Source organism: Prunus mume, linkage group LG1 (assembly GCF_029339155.1).
Source record: "Prunus mume cultivar Tortuosa linkage group LG1, ASM2933915v1, whole genome shotgun sequence".
In the NCBI taxonomy this organism is placed as follows: Eukaryota; Viridiplantae; Streptophyta; class Magnoliopsida; order Rosales; family Rosaceae; genus Prunus; species Prunus mume.
Window position 1 is genome coordinate 418,285 of NC_142698.1, and position 15,533 is coordinate 433,817.

Sequence of the window (15,533 nt, forward strand, 5' to 3'; positions counted from 1 at the left end):
TGACGATTTTTATAAAAAAGGGCCGTCTATTATATGTAAAGATGACGCTTTTATAAAACCGTCATCTATTATATGTAAAGATGACGCTTTTTATATAAAAAAACGGTCATCTATTATATGTAAAGATTACGCTTTTATAAAACCGTCGTCTATTATATGTAAAGATGATGCTTTTTATAAAAACCTGTCGTCTATTATATGTAAAGATGACGATTTTTATACAAACCGTCGTTTATTATATATAAAGATGACGTTTTTATAAAAAAACCGTCGTCTATTATATGTAAAGATGGCGCTTTTATAAAAACAGTAAATCTATTATGAAATAAAGATAGCGCTTTTATAAAAATAAATCTATTATATGTAAATATGCGCTTTTATAAAAAAACCGTCGTCTATTATATGTAAAGATGACGCTTTTTATAAAAAAACCGTCGTCTATTATATATAAAGATGACGGTTTTTATAAAACAATTGTCGTCTTTATAAACAATCACACGGTTTTCATAAAAAATCGTCCTCTTTACATACAATACACAACGGTTTTATTAAAAATAGTCGTATTTTCTCCTATAATTAATGATCTTTATCTCTAAACAACGGCGATTTTCTTTAAAAACCATCGTTGTTACAGATAAACAACGACGGTGAAAAGCCGTCGTAGTTTGACACCCAAATAGATGTCGATCGATTTCACGACGGTTTGAAAACCGAATATACGGCGGTGAATTCCCGTCGTCTTTTGCCTTTTTTGTAGTAGTGAATTTCAGTCTAAACATCTCTCCCTTAATTAGCAATGTAGAGAGAGAGCAGGAAGGGATTTTTTTTTCTTCTTTATTTTCTATTTTCTTTTAGTAACCATTCTAGAAGGTATTAAAATTGAAGGTGCGTAAGATGTAGGTGTTTACACCATATCTGACCAAATAATAAGAAGATACGTGGAAAACGAGACCCACAAGGATGACCCGCTAAACACGGATAGCCGATTGCATCCCATGAAGTACCATCGGCAAAGGGAGCCCTCGGCACCCAAGATTGCCGATCGTGGCAAAAGACTCATTTCGTCAAGTATTTCCCACAGGTACACTTGGCATCTCGCAGACAATGTCTAGAGTTCTACATCGAAATTCCACTCAAGATGCACACCTCCCAAAGTGTATAAAAAGGAGCACAAGTCCCAAAAAGGAGGTAATTGTGACATTCGGCAACTCTGCTATTACTTTGTCCAGATCACTATTCACTCTGTACTTTCTAATTTAAGTATCGGAGAACCTTTGGCCGGTACTACACTAGTGCCAAAAGGCTTACTGAGCGTTCTTCGCCTTGCAAGTCAATCGCTCTATCGAAGATCACCCGAGGCCAAAAGTAACATCATCACTAAGTTAGGCCCAGAAATGTCTGACTATTATTGAGCATCAACAGTTTGGCGTTATGCAGCCGGAGCGATACAAAATAATCAATAATCTTTACCCAATCGAGATGGAAAGCGCCTCAGTCCCATTGTTGCTACCTACTGAGGGATCATTGTTCGGAAAGTAGAGCGAGGCAAGCCCAACAATGCCCTCGTGTAACATCCGGGCCCAAATTTAAATGATTCGTTAATTTAATGAATTAAAAATTATATTTTGCCCTTGGAGATAGGGTCATTTTGGTCACTTTTTAATCCGGAAAAATTTCGGGGGAAATTAATGGCATCATGACGTATATCGCGTCAAGATGAGTCCGTTGACACGTAGTGGGCTCAAATTGGAGTTGTAACGAAAAAGTTACAATGAACGGAATCACAATGGCACAACCGTAAATATTTCGAAATTCAGTTTTTTAAAACTCTGAATATTTTTCTCTCTCTCTCTCTCTCTCTCCCCCCTCACGATCTCTTATTCCTCTCACGAACAACGCCCCCTTCCCGGTTTGTACACCGGCCATATTCTCTGTCATCCGCTTCCCGGGTTGCGGAAAAAGCAAAACTTTGACCAGTTTTATCGTAAACTTTCCAACATTCATTCCGGCAATTCCGGTCACCATTTTTGTCGATCTAGGTATGCTTTCTCATCCTCTCAACGTACTCTAGCTGATGGTTGGGTTGATTAGGATCGATTTTTTAGTTTTGAAATTCGAAATACAACTTAAAGTTTCGGCCGATTTTTGGCCCGTAATTCCGGAAAGTTCCGATCACTTTTTGGCATAGTCCAAGAACAAAAGTTGCCCTATTCATTGTTCTGATCATGTAGGTATAGGTATTGACCAGAGGTTTGGAGATTTTCCACTCACCGAAATTACTCTAAGCACCCACGCGCTACATATGTGTGGGCTACTTTGTGGCTGGCTTTTAGGTCCTAAAATGTTCCCGAGGTCATCCCAAGCATGACGATATACTCGGATGTGAATTTGGCTAATTATTGTTTGACTGTCGATTGGATATCACATATTGGGGGTTATCCGGGTTTAATATGTTCGGACCTTTGGATCGACTCCAATTTCATATATGTTGATCTACGCATCTCTAGGATCATGTAGAATTTCGCAGATCATGAATCGAGGCCCAGATACTCTGGTTCAGTAATTCAAAGTTTAGGTTAAATGGTAATCGTCCAATCATGCGATCAAGAGTGATCTGACCATTCGATTCGGACCAAACTTGCAGGCCATGTTTAGTGAACCTTGTTGAACTAGTAGGAACTTTTGAATCAGAAATCGGAGGTCGTGGGCCCTCGGGCCCGATTGACCAAGTTTGGACAGTTTGACCCTCGGTTGATCGTGAGTCTTCCAGGGTAGCTTCACCTTGGAGAAGTACTAGAACGACCGTGTAAACGAGTCTTGACCATTATTTGAGTTATTTTGATCATGCTGGGATTAAGAGATTGTTTATAGTATCTTATGGAATTCTTGGATCTTATTTTAATAATTGAAATTATGGAATAGATGAGCATGGGATACTCAATTGGGGGGTTGTGAAAGTGAGCCTTGGGTGGATGTTTGTGTTTAAGTGTACCTCGTTCTTCTATTCAAAATTTCTTGCTTAAACAAGTTTTGATTGAAAATTGATTCAATTTGGGTTAATGAGGATATGGGATCTCAAAGGGTTATTATTTATCATTATTTAATATTATTATGATTATTATTAAAATATATGGATTGGGTGATAAAGGGTTGCTTACGAAAGTCTATAATTTTAATTGTGGAATTTAGTATTTTATAGAAATTATGTGTAAAAAAAATTTGGTTTTTATTTGAATTATTTTTGAGTCTTTATGAAATATATGCTTGAGAGTTTATTTTCTATGCTATAAATAGATATTTGAAAATTTGAATTAAGGAAAGGGATATTATTTGTATAATACTTATATAAGAGTACGAACTACACCATCATATGTACCTTCCCTGGTCATTATACCCACACGTGGCATTGCATTTTCCAGCGTGTGGGCTTCCTTGTTTATGGATACTTGGAAATTGTGGATATGGTTTGGATATGTCGGAATCCGGGCACCTTTGACGGGGTGTTACCGTAGACCCTTAGCAGGATAGTCTGCTCATGTAGGACTTGTCACAAGCGCACGAGTATTGAGAATTCTCTGTGTGTCTTTGGTTGCTTGATTCCCGGATGGGACGGCTCATCCTGGCCACATAGTTGTTGAGAGTCCTTCGTGTGGTTTAGCCAAACGATTACTGCATTGGATTGTTTTCCCCGGTACATGATGTGTACTATCATATATGTACCTCCCCTTGAATACTAATACTTGGAAACAGTGGACATGGATACTTGGATACATGAAAATGGATAGCTGGTTAGTTTGCGGGTGCAGGACTTGTCACAGGCGCATGAGTATTGAGGATTCTGCTATGTGTGCTGGTTAGCCCAGTCCTCTAGATGGACAGCTCATCCATGGCCACATGGTTGTTGATGATTCCTCCATGCGATCTAGTCGAGCAATCCCCGGATTCAACTGTCTTCCCTTAGTACATGATGATGGTGTGAGGTGTAATATATATATATATAGGTGTATTCGTTTTCGGTTAAGATTCTTGAACTTGTGCCTCGTGAGTACTTTGCTCAGGCATGAATGTTGAAATCATGGTTTGGAAAGTGTTGTTCAGCATCATAGCCTTGGATAGGGTATGGCTGCGGGGATGAACGGATAAAAGGAAATGAACTATTAAAGTGTTCAGTGGATGCCTTGTCGAATTTGATGTTGTAATTGAATCTAAATTTAATCGTCGGCATTACTTTAAATAATCGAATATTATCTGAATCGTGACTACTGATTGAAGAACTACGTGTGGCTTGATCACTCAGTAAGGGTAGTAGGTAGCCTGGGGTCCCACCCAGGCGCAGCCATAAGATAAACCATATTTTTGTGGACTTTCATTTGGTCATTGAGACAGAATCCTATTTATTAGACTTGTTCAGTTGGCTTTTGAATTTGTCAGTGACTTCAAGCCTGAGCTTGTGTAGGGAAATCTTTATCTATTTCTACTTGAACCTTGTTTCATTTGTAAAATGAATCCTATTAGTTATTCTCTGATATCACCCATTTTAGGGTTGATTGTAAGGCCAGAGGCCTATTATGTAAATTGCATGTTATTAACTTGTGCATGCTGCCAGTTGAGTTATAACTGTGTTTTAATAAGTTTAAATTTTTGAAAAATGTCCATTTTGAAACTACGAAATTTGGTAGAAAGTCTTGTGCCCCTTTTCCTTAATTTGGAAAAGACGCTATAGTATTAGTAAGCTGGCGAAATCGGTGTGATGTTAGAAATTCCACAGGATTAGTCTTGATTTGAGAATTGGGGCAGGTCCTATCACCTTATACACATCGATCGGAGATCCGGCAACCTCAAACCATTGCCAAAGCTGAGCTTGTAGCCCGGATCGTAGTGTTCTGACGCGGGACATAAGCGAAGATGCGGGAACACAACATCTTTTTGTCCTAATTAAATGAAACACAGAATCGGCTCAATCGGACAAACTCGGAACATTCAAAGCGATTAGTCTTTCAGGCGTGCACCTCCCAATGGGCAAAAGAAGGAAAGGGTGTGAGAATCGATGCTAGCGGCGGCAACCACCGCCGGCCACCACCACTGGACACCCCGGCTGGACTATCACGCCGACCACTGCCACCACCATCGAGGCAAGTTCTATCACCTGCACACATCGATCGGATATCCGACAACACTCCAAACCATTGTCGAAGTGAGCTTGTAGCCGACATCGTAGTATTCACGACGGGACATGGCGAAGATCGAGAACACAATATCTTTTGTCTAATTAAATGAAACACAGAATCGGCTCAATCGGCGGCAAACTCAAAACATTCAAACTTATCGGTCTTTCCGGGCGTCGCACTCCCAATGGGCAAAAGAAGGGAAAGGGTGTGAGGAATGCGATGCCAGCCGCTGGCAACCACCGTCGGCCACCACCATTGGACACCGCCGCGGACTCTCACTGCCGGCCACCTGCCACCACCGGCCACCTGCCACCACCACCGTTGGGCGGTGGCCTAATCCCAAAGAAAAAGGGGCTCAATTGGAGCCTTGGGCGTGTAGAGCGAGAGCTTAGTTGAGCTATGCGACATGCCATATGGCATGGTCTTAAATTTTTTATCCACCAGTGGAGTGGGCAGAAGACCACTTTGTGGCCGTGGGGTAGATGAACTCGAGAGCACCGCTGAGGTAGAAGAAGGTTCAACATCTCCAGCCTGAAAATGATTGATAAGCAACTTAACAGAGTCTTGGAGTTTGGTGATGGCAAGGTCCGTCGTCGCACGATGTGTGTGAGCCTATACTAACTCGTCTTTGAGGTCAGCGCTGAGTTTGGAGAGTTGGGTTTCCACGCCCGATATGGTGAAACTTTGTCTTGGATCGCATGAAATTGTTACTGCAAGGCTGGCCACAATTTGAGGTGCCATGGCAGAGAGCAAACACAAATGAAAGTAAGGGAGGGCCTCTGATTACCAATTGATGTAGTACATCCCGTAGGTTTTAGATTAAGCACTCAAACAATAGAAATAGAGAAGAATATAAGAGACCAGGGAGAAGAAATAGAGATCGAAAAGACGAGATAAAGGACAGAAACAGTAGAACAAAGAAGAATATTGTAGATCGAGGAGAAGAAATATAGATCAAAGGGACGAAATCAGAGAGTTCTAGGAAAAGGTTTACTCAACATTCAAATCTGAATTTTAAAGAACTACAAGGGGGTATTTATGGGAAACTAAAACCTAGACATAATAGGATAAAAATCCCCTGCTAGAATAGTGAAGAATATAAGAGTCCGAGGAGAAGAAATAGAGATTGAAAAGGCGAGATAAAAGACATAAATAGTAGAACAAAGAAGAATATTGAAGATTGAGGAGAAGAAATACAGATCGAAAAGACAAAATCAGAGAGTTCTAGGAAAAGGTTTACTCAGCATTCAAATCTGAATTTTAAAGAACTACATGGGGGTATTTATAGCAAACTAAAACCTAGACAAGATAAAAATTCCTTGCTTAAATAGAAATCCTAACCAAAAAAAAAAAAAGGAAACTTAAAACTAGAAATCTGGATAAAAAATTAATATTATAATAAAAAAATTAAAAAAAACTTCGATAACAAGATTGATATGGCTTATCAATCCTAAAACATGCAGAGCATAAAGTAAAGGAACACATAGAGAATTATTTTCAGTGGTAAAAACCCACCTATGAGGAAAATTCACGAGACTCCTCAGTCCAAAACAAATTCATTATAGAATGATGATTACAAGAAGTACTCACACACTTATCCTAGACGCAATCTAAATAATGTTTCCCGACTTCTTCGTAACCCAACTTTTGTCACGGGATGATCTTTAGACACTTATTGTGTTGAACACAATACTGGTCACAATTGCTTCAAACTCACCGGAGACAAACCACCATCACGGTCTTGGTGCCCTCAATCGTATGAGTCACCGAACATGCAAACGAAGGCAATATGAATGATGAAAGTATTTGATAAATCACCAAGTAAACGTGGAGTACTTGATGAATTATTATCTCAAGGATATGCACAACAACTTTTGTTAGGAAATTTAGATGCTCAGCCAAAATGTCTAAAATCTGTATTCGAAACAAAGCAGCACGCCCTATCTTTATACATACCTATTCTCCTTTTTCCAAGAGAATTGCATAAAGCGAAGAGATCAAATCTTGCCTAATCAAATTTGATTCTCTATACAATATCGTCAGCTTATGCTTTCTTTAAAATAACTTCCGATCCCATCAATTGTTATACAAGGAAACAATATATACCAAGATGAAAAATGATAGTTTAATTTAAACAAATATAAAGTTCAACTAGGAAAATAATCTAAAAAGATAAAATCTAGGGAGCTTTAGTTTTAAAACACAATATAGTTTACTAATTTGGAAGATAGGAATACAATTTCATATAATTAGAGCAACTCCACCTATTTTCCCTTTGCCATGGCAACGGGGGGCTAGGGCAGCCACTATTCACGTGAATAATGGTTGCCCTTGCAAAAAGGAATTTCCATTTCCACCCGTTGCCATGACAAAGGGCAATTACTATTCATTTTTTTTGTTTTTTTTCACAAAATTTTTTACCTCAATAATTAATTTGGATAATATTTTCTAGTTCCTATGTGTCAATACTATTCATATCTCATAATCGGATAAAATTTTCAATTTCAAATTTCAGATAAATTGAAAAAAAATTGGCTGGTATTTATAGAAAAAAATTCATTAATTTTTGGGTATTTTAAAAAAAAATTTCCGAATTTTTTCCAGTATTTTGTTGCAAAAAAATTGGCTACCGTTGGATTGGAGGAAAAAATTCGATCGGAAAGCCCAGACGATGCCATTTGGCAATAGAAAAAAAAAATAAAATGAGTGGGTTGACGCCAACCTAGAGTCAGCGATGACATCAACCTAACCCTCGGGCTTGAGCTCGGGTAGGCCGAGGCTGGCCCGTCTTCGTGGTCCCACTCCCAGCTCGGGCTTGGGCCTCGCTGGGCGTCAATTCCCCCTCCCCACACCGGCCTTGGGCTCGACTCACCGGTGGAGTTGCTCTTAGCATAAGGCCAAAGACCAAAATGTAGTACCTAATTTTATAAAATTATCATTAAAAAATATCAAAATTACACACAATGCCACTCCTTCTAAGACAATCATACTATGCCACATGTCCATATCTAGCAGGCCACCATCGTCGACCACCGCGGCAACCACCACCGCCACCATCATTGGACACCCGCGAACTCTGCCGGCCACCACCTGGACTCTCATTGCAGCCACCACGGCTGGACTCTGCCGCCGACCACCACCGCTGGCGACTCCGGCCGCCGGCCACCACCATCGGACTCCTGCTGCGGCCACCACCACCGTTGGTTTGCCTCTGCCGTCGACCTGCCACCGTTTGCAATGGACCAACTCCGTTGCCTTTTATTCACATTTTAAAAAAAAAAAAAAATTTCATTGAAGGGACTTGAACCTAGGAAGGCTCACTCACAAACCACTACAATAAACTTTATTTTGTAATATTTATTTAGTTATACAATATTTATATAAACATTCTATGGTTTTTTTTAAAAAAAAACAAAAAAATTATTTCAACACTTATTTACACAAAAACTGCAAATAAAAATAGAAACTATAACAAAAATACAATGTAGATATCAATTATGTTAAAAACAAAAAAAAACAAAAAACAAAAAACAAAAACGAAAACAGCTACAAAAACAAAAATTAATTTTATTGAAGCAAAATGGAGGAACCAAGATGAAAGTACTAAAATGGAAACTGCGATGCAGAACGAAACTAAAATGTAAGCGAGCGCAATGCATAAATGTAAACTGCAATACAAAAATGGAAACTACAATGCTAAGTTTGGGTAAAAATGCTTAACTCTAGAGTTAACAAAACAAAACAAATTTTTATTTATTTATTCAAGACATGTTGGCAAAATACTTTGTTTCTGGCAATGCAGTTTTCAAAAGTCCAATTTTTAGTTCCCTTGCTCTTGGGTAGTTCTACTCTTCTCCTGCCCACCCAATTCCTCATCTAGGTAGCCTCTACTCTCCAAATTGGTGAGGTTGAAGGCCAAAGAAAGAGCAAAAATCCAATTGTAATTACCAAAACTGCAATGTAGTTTATGCAAAACAACTCTTCTCTTGCCCACCCAATTCCTCATCTGCATACATATATTTGATCACAAACTCTCACATACCAAAGAACCCTAAGATTAAAGTCGTCCTTTCACTTTAGAATTTTGAAAATTAAATTAAATTTCGGGACCGGATGTCACAACATACATGAATTCGATGGTCCAACAAGTATCTATAATTACAGTTCATATTAGACAATTTTCTATCTTGCCCTTGTGAAAAAGAAATGCTGCAGCAATAGAAAGCGGCTCCATAAACTAAGAAACAACTGAATAGTTACCTACATACTATAAGAGTACAGACTAATAAAAAAAGGATTTTGAAAAGCAGAATACCCCTCTGGCAATACCCCATACTTTTTCCATATATAGAACTCAAGGTATAATGAATTTGCAGCTGCAACCGCAAGATCATATCCAAATAACTACAAACAAACACAATCAATCATACCCAGCCCCAATATAAATCATGCCACTACAAGATGAGGGCCTTTTGACCCAAACCTCAATACACATCTTTTTCCTCGCATCGCTTCAAAGCTGGCATAGCCTCCCCTTCAAAGCTGCATATGATATTCCATTAAAAAAAAAAAATCAATTAGTGTATGAAACTGGTTAGTCAGGCTATTGAAATCATCAAGTACGACCATCTAACAGATTGAAAATCCCCCAGATTGCCATTGCCCTTTTGACTAGAAGAAGGCTGAGAAATCCCAAGGCTGAGATCAAGGTTATGGCCACTGCCTGCATTTACAGCAAAACCAAATTCATTGCATTCCATGAGTGGCTGGTGGGGGTTTGTTTTGTCATCTTGTACGTAAGACACAAAACCAATATGAGAAAATAGACATGGGTTTCATTTAGTACCTTCAATGCTTGCATCTAAAACCACCTCCCCTTCATAGATGCTAGGGTCAACAAAGTTGGTAACTACTGCTGCTTCTCTTCATGTGTTGCATTTGATGCCCTCCTTCTCAAAGACCCTGAAATTCAGCAAAATCAAATATACATTTAAATCAGGAATTTTTTTTTTAAAGCCATAAATTCAGCTGAAATTTGGCTTCAGTTAAAGGGGGCTTTGGTTCTCACTTTTTCTCAGGAAATTGTGCCATCCTAGCTTCCCATCTACCAACAGCACCACCACATTTGGGCAGAGCTACACCTCTGTATTTTGAGTTCCCACGTGAGGCTCTGGTGCTTTGGCGACGAAGCATGTGCACAAATTCTTCTTTATTCAGATGCCCCAGCTGCAGGTGAAGGCCGTGGTTGTCTTTGCTGCGGGGGGAGAGAGAGAGAGAGAGAGAGAGAGAGAGAGAGAGATCTGATCTGATCTGATCTGATGAAAAAGGAAAACCAACGAATTTGTATCAGTCTTTTAAACAAAATGGGTATAATTGTCTTTTCAGTGATTAAAATAAGGTGGGCCAATGAATCTAGGCCTTCTCTTTGGCCAAATTCAAAACAAAATTTCATTCCCAGGTATTAAAACCCAAACAGAAATATTGTTTGTCTCAAATACGAATTAGTAAAGATAGTTATGTCTAATACCTAATTTTTCTTAAAATCTAATCTCATTAAAAATAAGACTAATATAAAAGCACTTGAGTTAAAATAAGAGTAATGCTACACTTACCACATTTTTATCCCACATTTCTATACCACATATTATATGCCACATCAATTAAATCAATGAAATATATTTTAATTAAGGCAATTAGAAAAACAAATACTAGAATAAATCATAAAAGAAAAGAAAATATTAAATAATTTTAATTGATGTGGTTGTCCACCTTAATTGCCACATAAGATGGTATAAAGATGGGGCAGCTAGGAAAATTGTTGCATGTATTATAGTTTGTTTCATGACTTTTTATTACAAAAGTTACGTGGAAAAATTCGTTGCCTTTTATGCCTTGTAAACTGCGAGTGTGTTTGCAATTTTGCTATAGATATGCGACTATTCAAATAAAAAGAGTTGCATTACTTGTTTTGATGAAGGAACGAATACTTTCAATACTGTCACAATGCTTGTAATTAAATTTGTGTATTTAATTGTATGATAATTTTTGTATTTTTATATGCGGTTAAAATAGAGCAATTAAACCTGATTATTTCTAACATATATATATATATATATAATTTATTTTCTGTGGAAATCATATGGGCGTTTCGATTTTCTCAAAAGATAAAGCTCTTTTTTCCTATGCTATGCACATAACGGGTCTTATTACAATGAAGGTTATGGTGCTAAATGGGAAAAAAGAAGGTAAGGCAAATTATGCATTGTGCAAATTATTCGGTATATTAAAGGGTTTAATAAATGTTGTTTGGACAAAAATATTAATTTGAAGCCAATTGAAAAGGGAGCTCGGAGTAAGCACAGTGTAATGTTCAATAAATGAGTGATGAACCCAAAAAACCAAAAATTATTTTTAAACCCAGATCATTACAAATAAAGGAACAATCATAAATAAATAAATAAATAAAAACTTGTCAGACACTGTTCAGCCGGAACATACATAAAAGGAGGAAAAAAACGCACGCGCGCACACACACACAAAGGAAGAAGAAGAGGGAACCCTAACTGAGAGCTATAGCAGTACTCTGATTCTGACCTTTTGAGCTACAGCATAGAGCTCACAAATCATATCACTCAATAATAGACTAAGGATATATAATAGCAGCACTCTTATCCTGACCTTTTAATCTTCTTAATTGTCTTTGAAATGTATTTAAAACCTTGGGAAAGTCCGTCATACAAAGGAAATTGCGTGAGCCCAAACACAGAGACAGGAAGAAAGGCAACCACATAAATGAGGGACGTTGTCCAAGTCTTTTGATGATGAATCAAGAGCCCAACAGTAGCAGTGAAGGTCAGCATGGTGGCTATCAGCGAGAAGAATAGAAGGACGAATCCTAAATGCAGCCTGAAGGGAAGAGAATGGCGAAAGTTTTCGTACTCAAACGGGGAAGTCAGGATAGAGAGAAACGTGCCCAAAGAAGCCAATGAGCAGATGAGCGAGATAATGTCCGAAATGGCGAATGTGATGAAGAAAGGAGAATGACGGAGAACAGGAACCCCTCTGTTATCATTACCCCCGGGAACCGTAAAGGCGGTTGCATAGGCCACGGTGGCCACCAAAGCCGCCACGGTCGAGCACGACTGAGCTGTCTCTTTTATCCATAATTTTGCCGACGTAAGAAGACTTGAATGCTTACTTTCGAAGAGCTCCTTTGCTGTCACACCCTGATTGTTCCGGTGCATGAAGTAATGAGGTGGCATTATCTCTTCCACACGCTGTCCACAAATGGAAAATTGTTAGGATGAACCATTTTGATCAGGGTAAACATAACTAGTTTCATTTCATACTTAATATATAATTATAAATGGCTCTCAGTCCGATGATACTTCTCTTTGCAATGTTCAAAGATAATTATTAAAATTAGGGAATTAGGCGTATATATAAATAAAACTAACTCACCGCCATCCAACGCAATTCTTCTTGCAATTGAAATGCAGGACCACTTACGCGTTGAGCGTCTACAGAGTAAAATTCTGTATCTGCAGCGTGGTGCAATATGGTGTTCCCATAACTATCAATCCTGTTAGCCAATCTTGACGTAGTCAATTTTCTCTCTTCTAAAATGTTAAAGATTTCCAGCCGACGATGCTTAATGGCCATGTGCAGAATGTTTTGTTCCTTCTCAATATCGTGCGCATCCACGGATTGAGGGTGAGCCTTCAACGTCTTTTTCACAATTTGTGATATTCCGGTGCATGTTGCTATAAGCAATGGGTATATTGATAAGTAGATTTAACATTTTGTGATATTCCGGTGCACGTTGATATTCCATTTCTTTGCGAACACAATTATCAGCACCTTTTTCCACCTCTGAATACACCAGAGTAAATGTCTTGATGTTATCGGTTGGTTGTTCATATTTTGCCCATGAATAGTCCTCCTTCACCAGCAAATCAATGAGTTCCGATAGTATTTTTTGAGTTTGCATTTCCTCCAAAATATTATCGATTCGTCGCCATCCTAGTAAGTTATAATCATTATATTATATATATCATTATATTATATATACGCATCCCTATTATTATTCAGGAGAGATATCGATGAAGAGAAGGAACAAAAAAGAAAAGAAAAGAGTAAAGCTGCTGTAAGCATGTACATCCGCATGCATCCACATGCATCGAAATGAACATATTTGGTAAGCCAAAATTTCAAACCTGGCTGTTAGATTGGTTTTCTATTTTATTTTTAATTCTCTAACTCTTTATATTTGCAGTTTTTAATCAAGTTTGTTTTGTGTTTCTTTTTCTTTCCTATTCTACCCTTATGTTGAATTAAGGTTTTAATAACTGAAATTAAGAAAAGTTAATAGAAAATAAAACAAAAAAAGAAAAGAAGCACGTCATGTCTTTCCCACTTCTCCTACCCAAAGCTACTCCTAAAGCAATTCATGAATTTCTCCTACCCAAAGCAAATACTCTTTAATTATTGGTGAAAGGTTATAGATGAAGTTTGGATGATGAAGATGATCAAATTAATTGTCTATGTCTAACAATGATCAATATGCAAGTTTGGATGGTGAAGATGATCAAATAAATAATCTTCTATTGGACTTCAAAGAAAAGTATGAAAAACTGCACATCCTTCAAAAAGATGATACAAAGAGACAACTATCTCAATTTGTTGGTATTTATATTTTGTTCTTGAATGAATCCATAGGATTATAATTGTTCAGTAGAGTTCTTATGATCACCATTTTCTAGTTCAAGAATGGGAGATGCCAGATGCAAATGGATCACTAAAGAAATATTTTGCCTATTTAAAAAAAATCTATGGTTGCAAGGTTTATTCCTAGGCATACGTTTTTGTAGCAGGTGGACCATATAATTTTCCTAGTCAAATATACAGTGTTAACTATTTCTTACTGAAATGTAGTGCAAATTGGAAAATTTTGTACAGAGAAAAAAAAATAATATAAAAGTTAAGTAAAAAGAAATTAGATAGGGTAAGGGTAGAATAGGAAAGAGAAAGAACAAAATTGATTAAAAGGTATTAAAAAATAAAAGGGAGTGTAAGTGGAAAAAATGGGAGTGGGAAAATAAGTTCCCCTAAACATATACATTTGGCAGGTATATCGATACTAACTTATGAACATATTTGTGGGTATATTACAGTATTTATATGATCATAATTTACCATATTAGAATATATATCTAGGAATATATATATACATTCACACATATATTTTCCTATGCGGATCCGGACGTTAGTATTGTGTGGACGTCATGTATTTTCTATTACCCCTCCGTGCTTACAATGGCGTCTGCACGATAATAACGTGCAGACATTCACATAGTTATTCTCTCATCCGAATATCTGCACATTATTACCATACAAATGCCATTATATCAGTCTTCTTCTATTGAGGGACGCCTATTACGGTCCCCTATGAATTTGTTTCAATGATCCAAATTCTCTATTTTTTCAAGTCTCCATTCATAAATCATTCTTGTAAAAATTCAAACAAATTGAAAATTATTAAGGTATCTGATTGGGTCCAACAAAATACATGAATATGGTGCTTCAAGAAAAAACTATAACAACAAGTATTTTATTGAGTGGTCAAATGATTTCAAATTCAAGTGATTTTTTGCAGACATGATCTTTGATGGAATATCTAAAAACTAGACGGTTTGGATCATTGAAATGCAATACATGGTGAGCCCTACAAGGGTGATTCTCAATTAAGATTATTTGAGAAATCCCTCAACTGAAGCTCTCTATGCACACACACACACACTGAGGACCGTCCCGAATTTCCCAGAACCAGAGGCGAACCTGCGGAGACCGGCATCACACCCAAGCGGGTTCACTCCTTAAATCTATGTCCTCGTTTACGGAGAGGACTAAGGGCACTGAGACTTTCTGCGAAATTTGTGAGTCTCCCCTATAAATTGAACATTTCCCCAAAATTTCCACCTGCATAAAACGCATTTTATAACCCAACCGGCAGCATACACAATAAAATCTCATGCAATTTACATAAATGGCCTCCGGCCTTCAAATGATTGTAGCAAGACTGCCCACAAAGTTCTTAAAATGACTTAATGCATCAAACATGCATATAACAACTTCAAAATCTACTCACGCGCACCTTCACTCACTTAGTCCCCAGGACAAGCCTCAACTCAACCAAGTTTTGGGACCAACAACGAGGTCCAAACCAATCCCAATAAGACCACCTAAGTGGGGTCTAATATGTGGCTGCACCTAGTAACTTCAGGCTGCCTACGTACCCTACTAAGGGATCAAGCCACACGTAGCTCTTTCATATCTATCCTGGCTACTAATATCAAATAAACCATT

General features: G+C 37.8%; 1 protein-coding gene and 1 long non-coding RNA gene across 2 annotated transcripts; both read right to left on the reverse strand.

The window, feature by feature from the left end:
* Positions 1-9,487: 9,487 nt before the first annotated feature.
* LOC148920596 (uncharacterized) lies at positions 9,488-10,454 on the reverse strand. Its single transcript, XR_016122866.1, has 3 exons — positions 10,237-10,454; positions 10,015-10,130; positions 9,488-9,891 (listed from the first exon to the last, which is right to left on the reverse strand). It is a non-coding gene; the product is annotated as an uncharacterized LOC148920596 (long non-coding RNA).
* A 1,382-nt stretch (positions 10,455-11,836) lies between these two features.
* LOC148920597 (ankyrin repeat-containing protein NPR4-like) lies at positions 11,837-12,830 on the reverse strand. Its single transcript, XM_089044218.1, has 2 exons — positions 12,630-12,830; positions 11,837-12,445 (listed from the first exon to the last, which is right to left on the reverse strand). Exons 1-2 carry the CDS (start codon positions 12,828-12,830, stop codon positions 11,837-11,839), a joined length of 810 nt encoding a protein of 269 aa, XP_088900344.1.
* Between the last annotated feature and the right edge of the window lie 2,703 nt (positions 12,831-15,533).